At 32.9% G+C, this 15,997-nt stretch overlaps 2 protein-coding genes across 12 annotated transcripts; one reads left to right on the forward strand and one right to left on the reverse strand.

Annotated features, from left to right (window-relative positions):
• The first annotated feature begins 182 nt into the window (after positions 1 to 182).
• Positions 183 to 6,351, forward strand: LOC137835760 (interactor of constitutive active ROPs 2, chloroplastic). 11 transcript variants are annotated; one of them, XM_090302514.1, is made up of 6 exons: positions 183 to 504; positions 658 to 740; positions 942 to 1,020; positions 2,265 to 2,371; positions 3,733 to 3,901; positions 4,509 to 6,351. In XM_090302514.1, the coding sequence occupies exons 4-6, from the start codon at positions 2,349 to 2,351 to the stop codon at positions 6,156 to 6,158; spliced, it is 1,842 nt and encodes a 613-aa protein (XP_090158640.1). In that variant the 5' UTR covers positions 183 to 504; positions 658 to 740; positions 942 to 1,020; positions 2,265 to 2,348; the 3' UTR covers positions 6,159 to 6,351. The 11 variants fall into 11 exon arrangements, with proteins under 11 accessions (XP_090158640.1, XP_090158641.1, XP_090158639.1 ...); XM_090302515.1 differs by having other exon boundaries at positions 2,279 to 2,371; XM_090302513.1 differs by having other exon boundaries at positions 947 to 1,020.
• A 3,642-nt stretch (positions 6,352 to 9,993) lies between these two features.
• Positions 9,994 to 12,188, reverse strand: LOC137835761 (dof zinc finger protein DOF2.1). Its single transcript, XM_068644414.2, has 2 exons — positions 11,474 to 12,188; positions 9,994 to 11,080 (listed from the first exon to the last, which is right to left on the reverse strand). Exons 1-2 carry the CDS (start codon positions 11,498 to 11,500, stop codon positions 10,244 to 10,246), a joined length of 864 nt encoding a protein of 287 aa, XP_068500515.2. The 5' UTR covers positions 11,501 to 12,188; the 3' UTR covers positions 9,994 to 10,243.
• Positions 12,189 to 15,997: the final 3,809 nt, after the last annotated feature.

The raw sequence follows: 15,997 nt of genomic DNA on the forward strand, positions 1-15,997 counted from the left end.
AGTATCTCAAGTTCGAGTCTTGTGAAAAGAATATTATTCATATATTTAGTATAAGTGTTACTTGATTGGTATCAAATGCTAAATCAAGTCTCATGAAAAAAAAGTGACAGAGAATAATATTAAAAACGCAATTAATAAGTTTTTTGAACGAAATTAATCATCTAACACCTGACAAATACTTTAGCATCAATAAAAAGAATATTCAAGAAACTGAATAAAATAAAATTTTCTTCTTTCTGAATAAAATGGTAGTAGCGGACGCAAGGTGCCACTTGAAAGCAATTAACGTTGTGAAAGGACAAATATACATGTATGTTCTGTTCTGTTCTGATATGGTCAAAGAACTGTTCTTTCTCCCCTCTAACGCACCCATTGCCGTTTCTCTACTTCACCTCAACTCTGCTCCTTCTTATTGCTTACAACAGACACATACCAGTGCCAGATACCAACACTCACTCAACAAACATTCATCGTTTAGTTAATATGTTCGCAGGTTCTTGCTGGGTTTGTATCTATCACTCACCCTATTATGTCGTTTCTTCTTCTGCATTGTCCTTTCTTTTCAGGAAAACGCATGAAATTTGTCAGAGTGCTTATTATTGTAATTATGTTAACATAAGTGCATAAACATTATCTTGCTGATTACTTCTTGTTCAGGTTAATTGCCACTGTAACACACTTTCGAAAACAAGATCTCCTCCCACATCACTGTGATTCATTACTCTCCTTATAACTTACAGGTTTCAAGTTCTTCATCTCCTTCTCCTTGTTCTTGTCAAGATTGTGAAATCTTTTTTTTTTAATTTCCGGAAAAATAAAAAGTTTATCAATGATGTTTCTTTTTTGACTGCTTTTTCACTTTAAAGTGCTGCATCTGTTTATTTAATTTGAAAGTTATGCTAGCATTAAAAGTGGCATTAACGCGGTTCTCTGTTTCGAAGTTTAGGAGCTGCAAGGTTTTGTTGCTTTATGTTTTAGCACATACTTTTTCAAAGGGGAATTGAGTTAAATATTAATGAGGTAAAAGTTTGTTTTGAACAGTAGAATTAGATAGTGAAATCTGGTTCCTTTTCATTTTAGAATGTGAGATTGTAGTATTGAAAGAGTTGGATTGGGTTCCATGATGTACTTGTTTGTTTTCTTTCTTTGTTAGTTAGTTAATTCCGAGCCTGTTTCTTCCTTTTTAATTATGCTTAATAAATAGAGCTTGCTTTCACTCTCATTCTTTAATTTCAAATGATGAATCTTCCATAACCTATTTTTGTTGTCGATTGTTTCTTGTTTGTTATCTTCTTTTGTTCTAAATAAATGAAAGTCCTTTCATGAAGTGATTTTCCCTTTTTTTCTACTTTGGTGTTTCCCTGTTCAATGCTAGTTGGCCACACCAAATTGTTGTAAAAAACTATATTATCATCATGTCTATTTTTTCTATTTATGATAGTGCTCATGTCTATTTCCTTCCTCATTGAAAATATTATGGGAAAATGTCAATGTGTAAGTCATTGGATGGTCACTGTGAATGCCCTTCTTTGAAGGCTATATGGAGGTTAAGAATATTTTTTTCATTGCAATTACAAAAAGGCCCATTGTACATGAATGGGATTTGACTCATATATGGGTAAAATAGGTATCTTAGTGGTTTACAAGATGAAGATTTGGCCGCGTCTGTAACTGGGTCCTGTCAGTAGAACGTGCCTCTTAAATATTTTCTGGGATTTTTTTACCCAAAGATCTAGTCATTCATATCATCAGCTAATAAAGAGACACTTTGTCTTTTAGAGCATGATCACAATGTCAATTTACACAGGTAACACTAGGTTGGGGAATTGTTTTCATGTGACTAAATTGGTGTATAACATGTTTGAATCAATATTCTTTTCCAACAATGCAAACTGAATTCCACACATTTCACCCAAATATACTAGTAGCAGTGTTTTAAGGACTGAGTTCATTCATACAAATATATCAAGTACCAAAAAGCTTGTAAATCTCTGCCATGATAGTATTTTTTAAGTGATGTCTTCAAGTTTAGATAAACTTCTTCAGGTAGTCTAAAAGGGAATAATAAAGGAGTAACTTTTTGAAATGAAAGAAAGTGAAATTTGGTGGAAGCAATTGTTGTGCATTTATGGCTTGATATGTGATGATGATTAGGAGTGCATTCATCCTGCATGAACCTATTTATTTTCCCCCAACTTCATTGACCTTCACATTGGATTCCCACTTGTCTCATCAGTTAATGATATTTTTCTGAACTGTTATAGTCCTTGTGGGTCAGGGAGCATTCAAGTAGCAAGGTCCTAATTATTAACCCCTTTTACTTTCCTGGAACACAAGGCAGTTAAACCATGCAGCAGACCCCAAAGACAAGGTAAGGTTCAATTGCCATTCCTTGTTCAAAATTATATTGGGATGTTTAAATGCTATGATTATGATATGCCATTTCTCAATTCTCATACTTTTCAAATTCAAATGTCAACAACTATATTTGGAACATAATGTGCTCATGGATGTAAAGCTTTAATGCATAAACTGTATATAACCCTGTTCCAATTGACGGGTATAGCTAAAAGTTCACACATCATGGTTACTAACTTAGCACCAGCGCAAGCAAATGCTTTTCAACTATTCACAATTTGTCTTCTTCGATTCAACTTTCAACTCTCCCCACTTTTACAAATTTCCTCACATACTTCGTGTCATTTTCATATCGAGCTATTAGCTATGGTGTTGAAACATTCTGCAATCTGGGTAGTAAGAATATTAAATTTTTTTGCTTGTCTTTTTTTTTCAGTTAATTTTATTCCTTAATATAACGCCCGGGGCTTTCTGACGTTAAATATGTTTGTTGGTCTTTTGTTGCTGAGAGTTTAATTTCTGTTGTTTTTTTCAAAAGACTAATGATTTGTTCTTCAAGTGAGTTTTATATAAGCGGCGCTAACTGCGGAATGGAAGATTGGACCCGGAGCTTTTATTCCCAGTTACAATTATATAATCACTGATATTGTGAGCAAAAGTTTTTGTTTTTTCTAAATGGAATTGATTTCTCTGCAACACTGTCTTTTTCAAATGGCTACAATGTCACGTTATGTAACAACTTTATCATATTTTTTTGGGTGGAGAAAAAAGCATCAGACTGTTCCGTCGCAAATGATCATTCATTGTACGATGACATATGTTTGACAACTTATATATACATTAAGGATAACATTTTCGGCAGGAATTTTAAAGTTCAAAATCTGAATCGTGATTACCATGTAAATCAATAACCATAATACGGATTTTAATGCTTGGAGAAAGTATTAATTTTGAAGGTGAATTAATTAATTATATGGTTAATGACACTTACGTTACTTCTGACAAGACTTGGTTGTAACTTTAAGGAGGTTTACTCACGTATTTATTACTCAATTACTCATTACAGCAAAAGTAAACGCAATTTCGGGCTTAACTCAGGAACTTGTCTGTTTAAATCTGTCTTATGGTTTGGATTTAGGAGAATCCACTCTACTCTATGTTCAAACCACATAGAGGAATCTCTCTAACGTGTTAGCAAGTAGCAAGTTCAGATTTCCGTGTGAATTGAAGAAATTGGTTTTGCTTTATATAGCAAAGCGTTTATTGCTGGTCTTTATTGCTAGAGTTCTGAGATGTGCGTTTCCACATACCAATGCAACTTCTTTTGCTTCCATGATCATCATAATTCATTACGCTTAGATTTTATGTTTTCAGAAGTAGCTCCTCTGAAGTGCCTCAGAAAGTGTCCCCTCGTGGTGGACGCCAACTCAGGCCTGCTACACTAGACACTGCATCTTCATTAAACCAAGCTCACAGGATTTCAAAGGATAATAGAAGTCCCAAAGTCACCGAACGCAGATCACCCAGAAGTCCAGCTCCAGAGGTATGTGACACTTCTTTTATTTCTGTAACAAAAGCAATGTAATTTTTTTGAGTAGAAAGTGCTTTTGTGAGAAGGTAACAAGCACGGAAATATGTTTTTACTTTCCTTCTTTATCTTTAAAGTTTTATGCTTACTAGAAGCGCTTTTGTTTTGTGATTAGAGTTGGCTTTGATTTTACCTCTTCTTATTTTTAGTGATATTCTTGGACAATATACTGATAGAGCTAATGAGAACATAATAATGGGGGCGTCTAACAGTGTGGGCACTTAATTCCTGTACAAATACACGTTATCTGTTAGATAGATATTAAAGTCACCTTTTTGAAGGATTCTGTTATCGAGCATCTGCGCATTCAAATAAATTAAGAGAGTTGGTAAAATAAGCTACTTCACTGCCATGTAATAACTTATCATTAGTTCTATATACCATATTTGATGTCATTGTATACTCAAGCTTTGTGAAAGATTAAACTGCTTCTGGGTCTCTATTGTTTTCTTATTTTGTTGTGCGTGGGTTTTTGTAATCCTTGTTGTTTTATATAATTTCTTGTAACAAATATCCAACAGCTAGAAATTTGTCTCAGAATTATAATCTTATGATGTTTTAGAGGAAGCGTCCTAGCAGAATATCTGAATTAGAATCTCAGATTTTTCAACTCAAAGAGGATTTGAAGGTTGTGAGGAACCAGCTCAGTTTGTCTGACTTATCCAAGAAGCAAGCTCAGGAAGATGCTGAAGAGTCCAAGAAACAACTATTTTCCGTATCTGTGAAACTTGAAGATTCTCAACAGCAGTTTCTGAAGTTCTCTGCTTCTGAACAAGCTCGTGTTGTTGAGCTTCAGAAAACTATAGAAGAGCATGATAAGGCGTGGCAATCCGAACTCAAAGCTGCCCAACGGAAGCTCTCAGACAACACTGCTGCACTGACCTCTGCTATCGATGAAATTCAGCAGCTCAAGGTTCAACTTGAATTGGTAGCTAATTGTGAGAATGCACCCACCCAAATTGCAGAATCATCGGACGTGGAATTGCTAAACTTGAAGGATAACTTGGCAGAATCTCTTACACTTGTGGAGAACATGAAAAATCAACTCAGGGATTCTAAAGAGTCAGGTCAGGCACAAGCTTTGGTCAATGAGACTTTGCGACAACTTGAAGCTGCAAAAAGAACTGTCGAGTTTCTTAGATCTGATGCTGCAAAAGCTTTGCATGGATACAACTCTGCTGCTTCGGAATTAGACCAATCTAGAACACGGGTGGACTCACTCGAGACACTAGTCAGTAAACTTGAGTTTGGCCTCATTCGTAACAAATGCAACCATTCTATAAATGTTGCAGATGATGGGATCATGGAGCTGAAAGCTGAGATATTACACAAGGGTGAGGATCCTAATCGCACGGAAGCAGAAATTTATTCTCTGAGGTCTGCCATAGAGACTGCCGAGACTAAGTACCAGGAAGAACATGAGTGTTCAGTGAAGCTCAGAAAAGCCTATGAGCTGATTGAGCACATAAAATCAGAATCAAGCCAGAGGGAATCCGAGCTAGAGGTAGAATTGAAAAGAAAAAACGCTGATATTGAACATTTGAAGGCTAACCTATTGGATAAGGAAACTGAGTTGCAGGGCATTGTGGAGGAGAATGAGAAGTTGAATTTGCAGCTTCGAAAGAGCATTTCATCCCAAAGAGAAGTTGAACTTAAAAAGGAGCTTCGAAAACTAGATGAATGTGTGGCTGAGTTAAAGGGTGATCTAATGGACAAGGAAACAACACTGCAAAACATATCTGAAGAGAATGAAATGCTGAAGTTGGAGATCAGTAAGAGGTTTGCACACGGTGGTAAAGTGGGGGAGGAAGTTGCTGCAGAACTTGTGGCAGCTAAGGCTGCCGAACGTGAGGCTGTTATGAAACTTGCTATTGTGATGGAAGATGCAGAAAGGAGCAACCGAAAGGCGGAGAGGGTAGCTGAGCAGCTGGAAGCATCTCAGGCAGCAAATTCAATTGTAGAATCTGAACTGAGAAGATTGAAGGTACAGTCTGATCAATGGAGGAAGGCTGCAGAGGCAGCTGCTGCTATGCTCTCAGCAGGCAACAATGGGAAGCTGACTGAGAGATCAATGTCTTTAGACAACAACTATAACTCTATAATGAATAAGTACTCACCTTTCTGTGAAGAACTTGATGATGATTTTCAGACCAAGAAAAATGGCAACATGCTGAAGAAGATTGGGATCTTGTGGAGGAAACCTCAAAAATAGTCACTCTTTGGTTTAGACCAGTTTCTAATATGTTGTAGTGCAATGTAATCTTATGTTACTGCAATGTTTATGTTATGCAATTTTGTCAGACCACAACCCTTCTCCTTGTTTTGTGAACATGGTCTACTACTGCTGCCTTGTAGTTATTTAGTTAAGCCCTTTTATATGATCCCTCATTTCACTATCCACAAAATCCATGAAATTATATTTTCTTTGGGACTAGGTAGTATCAAGAAACATTGATTTGATCATCCGTCGCAATCTTTGTTTCTTCTCTGTGTGTTGGAAATTCTGGCATAACCACACTGCATGCGTGGATTTTAGTTTGGAAAGTTCAAAAATGAATTCAAATAAAATATCAAAACATTTTTAAAATCCAGAATACATCTGGTGTGTAATGGATTTTCCATTCTGGAACAAATGTTTTGTATTCCAAATTTTACATTCCGAAATATAATTTTAAACGGATAAAAATAGATTTTCATATATTATGGGGTGAAATTTTTAGATTGTGGGGTGCATAACGTAACTCCCTAGCTGTGGATACAGTTTGCCAACGATCACTGGCTCGTCTCTTCCTAGGCCCAGAAAGAAAGGGAAGAAGAATAGGCAATTTCTTCCCTGCACCATATTACTTTTAACCTCCACCCTATCATCTTTCGAAATTTCCAAAATTACCTTTATTTTGGATTTGAAATCCAGAATAATAAATATAATTAAAAACTAAAAAAATAAATTTGGACAAAAAATTCAGAATACAAAATTGAAAATGCATTATAGATAAGAATTTTCAAAATTCAAAAATGTGTATGGAAATTCAAAGAGTTTTGGAATTAATTTTTATGCACACCTTTTCAGTTAAGGTTATTTTCGTTATTTTTGAAGGGCATTTTTTTTATTTCCAATAGCAGATTGGGTATATGTTATAATTGATATGGTGCAGGGAGAATGAATATCTTTGTTGCAATTTGTTTAAAATTGTTGCATTTTGCACCCCATGTTTTTAAACATGTACCCCATGGAGGTCTTGAAATGTAAAAATTACCCACAATTTAGATTTAAAAACCAACCCTACATTTTTCTTTCTTCCATACTTCATCTTCTTCCTCCGTCTTGCACCCCCATTTTCTACTAACTTACTCATGTATGAGTAAGAGAGGCTTTGCCACTTGAAAAGGTTCATTTTTTTTTTTGTATATTTATCTTTGTTATCATTGTTGTTGGTTTACTCAGAAATGGTTGATTTGAGACGTTTTTAGATTGTATAATCCATAACACATTTAAAGATTTTTGTACATTTTAGATTGTGCATTCCAAAATGTATTTTAGAAATACATACTAAAATGCACAAACAAAAATTTGTTAATACATTTTGGATTATGCATTTCAAAATATATTTATTTTTAATTTTTTTTACTACTAACGGAATTATTTAACATTGGAAAAGATATTCCTAGGATTAGAGGTGGTGCATCTCAAGTTGAAGATAGATCGTAGAAAAGATCGGGAACAGACTGTCATTGGGAAGAAGGGATATGAATCTCATATTATATGATATAGAACACTATATATGCTCAATTAATGTCATGCGTGTCCAGTTATATAACATTGTCCATGTTTGAGTTATTTGAACTCTTTAGGATGGTCATCGTCCTAATAGGTCGTTTGAAACGATATCCATGTTTTTTTGATACATCTCGCTCGAGACATGCTCACATAAGAGTGTGTTCTATAACAATTTGGGTACGAGTAGACAGTTCCTTGACCTTTCCCACCATTTTAAGGAGGTGCAATGGTTGTTATTGATGGTTGCACTTTACATACCACCTTATTACTACTGTGGCACTAGTTTCACATTCATCAGTATGTACAATCAGATACATGCATTGGTTCATACCAGTGTCACACTCGTACATACTTCCTGAGGCAAACGAAGACCAACTGTCAGTAATGCCTCATTGTCGACCGCATAGTTTGGAAGATGACGAGACACAACCAACGTTACAACATGAGCATGCTTCGGGTGAGTAATTTATCTTGTTTTGTATCTATGTCGTCCTAGCCAAAGTCGGCTTTAAGGAGAGGTCCATAATGGTATGTGATGCTCGATAAGTGACTTTGGGAGACACCCGAGAATGGGTAAGACGTCCCTCGATAGGTGATTGATCCTAAGGCCTGCATTTTCATGACTCGTTGTAACCGTTCTACATCCTCAGCGAAGTTTCCAAAAATTAAATAAAATTACCTGAAAATATGAGAAATCGTTTTGGGATAATTTTGTTTTACCTGGGAAATCTGGACCAATAAGTAAAGGGGCGGCTAATGAAAAAAGGGATCAATTTTTTTAATTCTCATTGGTGACCGGTTACACGATTACACACAAAAACACTTGAATCAGAACCATATCTATTGTTATTTTACCATGATTATTTGTTTTCATATTTTAAGTATATAATGTTATTTTAATGAATGTAGGGTATATTCAAGAGGATCGCCAACATCCTACAACGCATGATTAAATGTGGACATGTGTTAGAATGTACTCCAGCATATAACGAAATCGAGAGTGCATTGTAGTTATCCCATGACATCACAAATGAAAAAATTGTTTACATTAGACGTCCATATGTTATACACGGAAGACGACAAAGACATAGTTCTTAGATAATTTTGATATATGCAGTTAGGTTTTACATTTTTAAATTAAAAATTTCTTTTTTCTTATTATTTATGACAAATTATATATTAAAAAATATATATACAAATTATATATTAAAAAAATGCATTGTAAAATATAGAAACCAAAATATAAAAAAACATATTCCACAATATATTTTCCATAATAGTCTGTTATATTCTAAACATTCCAAAATATTAATTTCGAAAAAGGTAAAATTGAAATTATTGCAACTTCAAATATGTACCTTTATATAAAGGGACCGAAGCCCAATTTAGAGTTCACACCTTTGTCACTTTAAAAGCTTTATAACCAACATTATTATGCATGAATAATAAATCAAGTTAAACCTAAATAACACGTCTCCTATCTTTTGAAATACCATTAAATATGCAACAGAAAGGTTGACTAAAATTCTGGAGGAAACAAAACGAATTCCTGAAAATAAATAATAGATATTAAAATTTGTTTACATAATTTATGAAATACCGTTATATTAAACATTCGAAGTACTTATTATTATTTTTATGTAGTTTGGTTGTTTTTTTGTGCTTTGAGCCTCGTTTTTTAAAAGGAAAACAGGGTATTTCTATTTCATATTTTTATGTTTTTAAAGCTCTTGAAACAAATAGAACAGAACAGAAGGTCTTGTATTGTAGTACTTGTTAGATCATTACTGACTCACGTTCTGACACTCATAAAACTGATGTCTGGCTGTGTTTTCACGCCCAAATCCTACGTTGGATTTTGTCTGCCAAAAGCATTCATATACACACAGGTTTCTTTCCGAATACGTCACCACATTTCTATTTCAAACTAACTCCTCACACTCTTTTTTTGTAATAGTTAGACTTAGAATATATGAGACTGCATATTTATTCGAACCCTTCAATTTTTTATTTCTTTATAAAATAGGATAATTTAATATATTAACTGCAAAAATTGTTGAAATTTTTAAAAAGTATTAAAATAATGTTATAAATGTAGAGAACATTGCATTTCATGTTGAATAATAGTAGCTTAAAAACCCACCACTAATTCAAAAGTATGGAACAGTTAACTGTTCAGACTTCAGAGGCTGGGGAATAAGCTAAATGACACATCTCTTTCATCTGTCTGTCAAATTAGCAAAAGATGCTCTATATATTTTCCCGCCACTTCATTGCCTTGCTTGGCAAACAAATATGAAATTTCATTAGTCTTTTCATCAAGAAGAAGATAATAATAGTACAGAAAATTTGACAGTTTTGGGGAACTAAACAAAAGGAGGAAAAGAACACAAGAAAAGAAAGGATCCAAGTGAATCAAATCCTGTTAACACAGTACTCAAGGGCATTGACAGTTCAATTAAGACTGATATTTTGGTGAAGCAAGTGCCTTGTGATTTTTTGTTGCAGTTGGGGGTCTACTACATTAGGGGGCTATGGAGAAGTCCATGCCAAGAAGATGTGAAACTGTTCCAACTTGCAATTGCTCTTCCTGAATCAATTTCACCAATGTTTGTTGTGTCTGCATTAAGCTGCCATGGCGAACCCCCCAAGAACTTCCTTTCACTTTGTTCACTGCCACCACACTGTTCTTGCCTCATCAACTCACTCATTGATTGAGTGGCTGCATTGCTCATCACTTGATTATAAGGGAGCATCATCTCTCCACTGATTCCAACTCCACCAGAATTGCCATTATCCACCTCCCCCATGTCCCCGTTTCCATACATGTAATACAAATTCTGAAGATGATTTTGTGTTTCAAGGAACCCAGTTCGAATTGCATCCAAAAATGAAGGATTTGCTGAGGAGGGGTTCATGCCTGAATTGCTAAGAATGTCACAAAAGGAGCCTGTGGGGTTCCTCAAAGCAGAAATTTCATGGTCATTGTAACCCAATTGCCCACTTGATTGTTTTTGAAGCCTAGCTAATGCTAGAGCAAAGTCATTGGAGCCATAAGACAACTGAGGAAATGTAGTGAGTGGATTAAGATTGGGTGTGAAGGTCTGATCATGATCCCTCTTTAATGATGATGACGGTGATCTCTTCTTTCGGCATCCTCCTCCCACTGGAACATTCCTGAGTGTTCCTCCTTTGGTCCAATATCTCCTACAAGACTTACAGAAATATCTTGGCTGAGAAAGACTATAATTGTTGTAGTAGCAAAATTTTGTGCTGGTGGAGTCGCATCTTGGGCATTTCAGAGCTTGTTCTGGATTAGGCCTTGGTTTCTTCTCCCCTGACTGGCTAGATATTTCCTGCAACATAATATATAAACAGCTATAAGTATGGATCTATCATGAAATAGTTTCTGCATCACATAGACATATATAATCAGAAAAGGGGTGTTCAATTCAGTACTCACATTCAGCACATAAGAACATAAAAGATAAAAATAATAAATCTTCATTCAGATACACATAAAAAAGTCTGATATAAAAGTCTGGTACTGTGGATATAATTGAAAAAGGGGTAAGTATGAAAATCAATTGCTCAATGTTTAAGATGGATTTCCTTGCTCATACTTCTAAACTGCTCTTATAGAAGAAGAACTAAAAACCAACATCAACCAAAAGAAGGAGAATAATTAAAATTTGAAAATTTTAATCAAGCCATATACATGTGTTTGCATGATGCAGCCTAATTCCTACCTGGGGTTGTTCACTAGAAGGATCCATCTACACAATGGGGATCACAGTAAGCACTCCTTGGTTGGAACCTGAAAAGGAGTGATTTTTTGTATATGGGCAGTTTCTATCTGTTTGTCTAAGGAGTACAGAAGAAAGGAAGAAGGAAAAGAGTGAGAGAGCAAATAAAGAAAGACAATTGAGGAGAAGTTGTCATGCAAAGTGAGGGATGGTAATAGAAACCGAAGGACTTGTCTCTATATATAAAGCAAACAATCCCAATATAGAGAGAGAGGAAGAGAATAATGATTGTTTTTGCCGAACAATGTGGTGGATGAATGAGGTTAGCTTGCACGCAGAGAGAAGGTAATTGTACCCAAATCTGTTGTGCAACGGTTTCATACCATTGCTAACCTCAGTCTTTGTCTTGTCCCTATAGTGGGTCAGTGGACCCAACCTTTAAGGGGCCCCACCATGCATCCACCACCAGCAATATACAAATTAACATGAGTATGTAGTGGTCCAAATCATTCAATAATTTTTGCATGCAGAGGCGATTTTCTCAGCCCCCAAATCCTAAACCTCTTGCACTAAACATCTGGTGAATAAAAAAAAGTATCATAATCAGACACGAAGAAAAACAGAGATTTGGTCTAAGAAAGGGGCGAGAATGTAGATGTTTTTGCAGGGTGTGAGGAGGTGGGAGCCACAGAAGAAGCAATTAGACAATAATTATTCTTGACGTTGTTTGTTGAATGTCTGATTGATGTGGACTGGTAATGATGGTTGGAGACAGTGATGACTGTGAAAGAGGATCTTCACACTCGTCGTCTTCATAATCTTTCATTTTTTTGTGTGTATTCATGATACTCAATCATTCACTTGTTCACACACCAAGCTAATATTTTGATCACCCCCTTTTGCTTCTTTTATCGTTTTGATTTGTTACATGGAACACGTTGTGTACTCATAATACCTATACTCATCATCAGCACTCTCTCTCAATTCATCAATCAACTTTGCTTTTCTGGGTTTGTTGGGTCTTTTTGTCCTTCAATTTGGGCGTTGGTGGTCCCTTCTGTATCCTGAATTTGATCATCATGAATTATAACTGACGTGTCTTAACTCCCACACTTATTCAATGGAACTCACTTGTTTCCATTGCCACTCAAGAGACATAATTTCCATTGCAGTCAGTTCACACCCAAACCAATGTTTTTCTTTTTATAAAGATGCTCAGTTTTTTATTTTATTTCTCTTCCATGCTCTCTTCTACACTCGATCCGTAAATAATATTCGAACTATAAGTTCAAATTTTAAAATAGAGAATATTTTAGATGTTTTGATTGAATAAAACAAAATAAAAAAAGATTTGAAAGATGAATCCTTCTTTTTTTAACTCAGCTAGAAAAATTTTGTTCTTCTTAACTTAAACTCAAAGTTTGATAAATCGATACATTCGATACATTCGTTTAAGAATTAAATTCACTAAAAAAAAATAAAAAATCATGAAATAAAAACTAATTTTTAGATAACAAAATAATTAGTTAAAATAGTAACTAAATTAGAGACTATATTAAAAATAAAATAAAAATAGTTTCTAAATTAATTTTTATTATTTTTAAATAGTTTCTAAATTGTTATCTAATTAGCAACTCAAGGTTTTAGAAATCAAATTTAAAAACTAAATAATTGGTAATTAAAACTTTGGTTGCTAATTAGATATTAATTTAAAAACTATTTAACAATAATAAAAACTAATTTATAAAATTTTTTTTAGTTTATAATATGATTTTTAATTTAGTTACTATTGTAACTAATTATTTTTTCTCTAAAAATTAGTTTCTATTTTATTATTTTTTTTAGTGATTAGTGATGTCTTTTCTCTATAATTACTATCAATTTCTCTATAATTACTATTAAATATAAAATTAAGAAAGAATTTTAAGTTTCAAAAGAGATAATGTATTAAATATAATATTTTAATCTAACTATCTACTAGAGGTTGGAACAATATCCATATCCATTATTGAATATTCATATATGATGGCAAGAAGAAACACTTTACGTGATTATAATGGCAACTTGCAAGTTAAGTTTGAGCCATAGAAAATAGCTGTTGCCACATTCATTCCTTAAAAGGTACTAAGTAATCAGAGAATGATAATTTGAACCCACTGAAAATTTATAGGCAGAAAAGATTACACTCACTGGAGCATCCTTCAAAAATACTTCAGAGGCCCCTCTTTTATATAAATTTGTGAAACAACAGATTCATGATTTTGGGAAGCTATGGAATGTGTTGTGATTCTTGTTATTTTGGGTTGCATGATGAAATGATTAGTTTCATTATCTTGTTAATTTTTTATTGATCTGCAAATAATTAAATCTTTCATCAGATGCATGATGCTTAATTTGTCGCTTAGCTGGTAGAAAAAGCACTCTCTCCTTTTTCCACAGGAAATCCATACATATCTTGGACTCGTTCTTTTTTATATCAAAATCAAGAGGAAAGTTAACATCTGTTCATTAATTTTACAATTCTTTAAGCCTCATTAATTTAAATAATTCATATAACGGACACTTTTTTGTCCTGGTTACAAAGAAGATATGAACATGCAATCCACCCAAACTGCATATTCACTGACAGAATAAATTATGGCTATTATATCCAAATCCCCAAAAATGGATTAATTATATAAAATGTGGAATAAATATGCATGGCATGTGACAGAGGCTCAGAAATTTAATTAACTAAAATAAACATCAAGGAGATTTTAGAAGCAGAAAAAAAGGAACCTATATTAATTTCCATTAGGCAATATATTTTAATTTTTTACTGTTCTTAAATTGAGTTATATATGCCTTCCAAGATATTTTCGGGAGAGAAATCTTAGAATGGATGACGTAAAAACCAAATAAGGTAGAACTTGATATGATTATTAATTTTTTAAGTATTTTTCTAATGAATTTTATTAATTTGTAATTTTATATTTTTCTTTAGACAATAACTATTATATTTTATTTAAAATGAAGTCTAACTTTATTTTTTTTCTCTTAAATTAGAAAAAAAAAGTAGAAATTACAAGAATTGTGTAATTTAATATCAGAAACACATTAAAATGTACAATTACAAGAAAAATTACAAAAATGAGATATCAAGTGGAGTGTGACTTCAATTTTTCAACATAACAAAAGTCGTTCTCCACTTATTGAAATGCCACACAAGACCATAATTCACTCTACATTGAAGTTGTTTAGTAGGCTGACTACTTTAGCTTATGGACATTAATTAAAAAAAAAATCATGAAATATAAGTCAATTTTAGAGACAAAAATAATTAGTTGCTATAATGACTAAATTAAAGACTATTTTAGGGACTAAATAAATTTTTGATTTCTAAATTAGTTTCTATTATTGTTAAATTGTTTCTAATTAAAGGTTTTCGCTACCAAATTTAGAAACTAAATAATTGGTAGTTAAAACATTGGTAGTTAATTAGATATTAATTTAAAAATTATTTAACAATAATAGAAACTAATTTAGAAATCAATTTTTTTTTTAGTTTTTCTAAAATAGTCTCTAATTTAGTTACTATTACAACTAATTATTTTGGTCTTTAAAAATTGATTTCTATTTAATGATTTTCTTGTAGTGATAAGAGAAGTCTGTAAACTTCAACCTGCATTACAACAAAATCATTAACTAAAAACCAATTTTATAGACAAAAAGTAATAGTTATTATATTTACAAAATTATATATTATTTTAGAGACTATAAAAATTATTGATATCTAAATTAGTTTATATTATTGATAAATAATTTTTAAATTGATATCTAATTAGCTACCAATTATTTAGATTCTAAAGTTTAACAATACTAAAAACTAATTTAGATACCAGTATTTTTTTTAATATCTAAAATAGTAACTAATTATTTTTTATCTTTCAAATTAATTTATATTTAATGATTTTTAGATAAGATCAATAAAAAAAAAGTTATATACACCAGTTATATGAAATTTGCGTGCATCCGTTTGATTCTCTCACAAGCTACAACAATTCAATATTTATATATGTGGAGAACGAATTATGTTGAAAAATTGAAGTGGTGCTTATTGATGAGGAGTGTCACATATTTTGTAATGTTTTCTACAATAATCACGTATTTCTGGTGTCAAATTATACCATTCTTGTAATTTCTTTTTTTAAAAAGCCTAGTTGAAATTAAAGATTAATAACTAATATATTTTTTTAAAGGCTAAATTCACAATTTACTTAAAAGAAAAAGGGATGTTACTGTGATGCAATGTTTTTATTATCATTTGAATATGATTGGAATAATTTAGCAAATGCTTTTGGACGTGGCACTCATGGAAAAAATATCCCTTGGATACTGTGAAAATTTAGTCTTGTAGCTTTGTTGCTTGTTTTAATAGGCTGATATTTGTTTGTATTGTGCATGGAGGAGGATAATGTTGAAGATAAGCAAAGATTGATGCAACATAAAAAATGGTGGGTCAGATATGTTGGTTGACCAGTCAAATTT

Source organism: Phaseolus vulgaris, chromosome 5 (assembly GCF_051622355.1).
Source record: "Phaseolus vulgaris cultivar YP4 chromosome 5, ASM5162235v1, whole genome shotgun sequence".
In the NCBI taxonomy this organism is placed as follows: domain Eukaryota; kingdom Viridiplantae; phylum Streptophyta; class Magnoliopsida; order Fabales; family Fabaceae; genus Phaseolus; species Phaseolus vulgaris.

Bases quoted from the DNA above. Each gene is read 5' to 3' on its own strand.
- LOC137835761 (XM_068644414.2), bottom strand. From the start codon at position 11,500: ATGGATCCTTCTAGTGAACAACCCCAG. The intron at 11,081-11,473 runs GTAGGAATTAGG...ATTATGTTGCAG, and splicing joins CTTCTAGTGAACAACCCCAG to GAAATATCTAGCCAGTCAGG.
- LOC137835760 (XM_090302514.1), top strand. From the start codon at position 2,349: ATGCAGCAGACCCCAAAGACAAG. The intron at 2,372-3,732 runs GTAAGGTTCAAT...TTATGTTTTCAG, and splicing joins CAGCAGACCCCAAAGACAAG to AAGTAGCTCCTCTGAAGTGC. The intron at 3,902-4,508 runs GTATGTGACACT...ATGATGTTTTAG, and splicing joins CCAGAAGTCCAGCTCCAGAG to AGGAAGCGTCCTAGCAGAAT.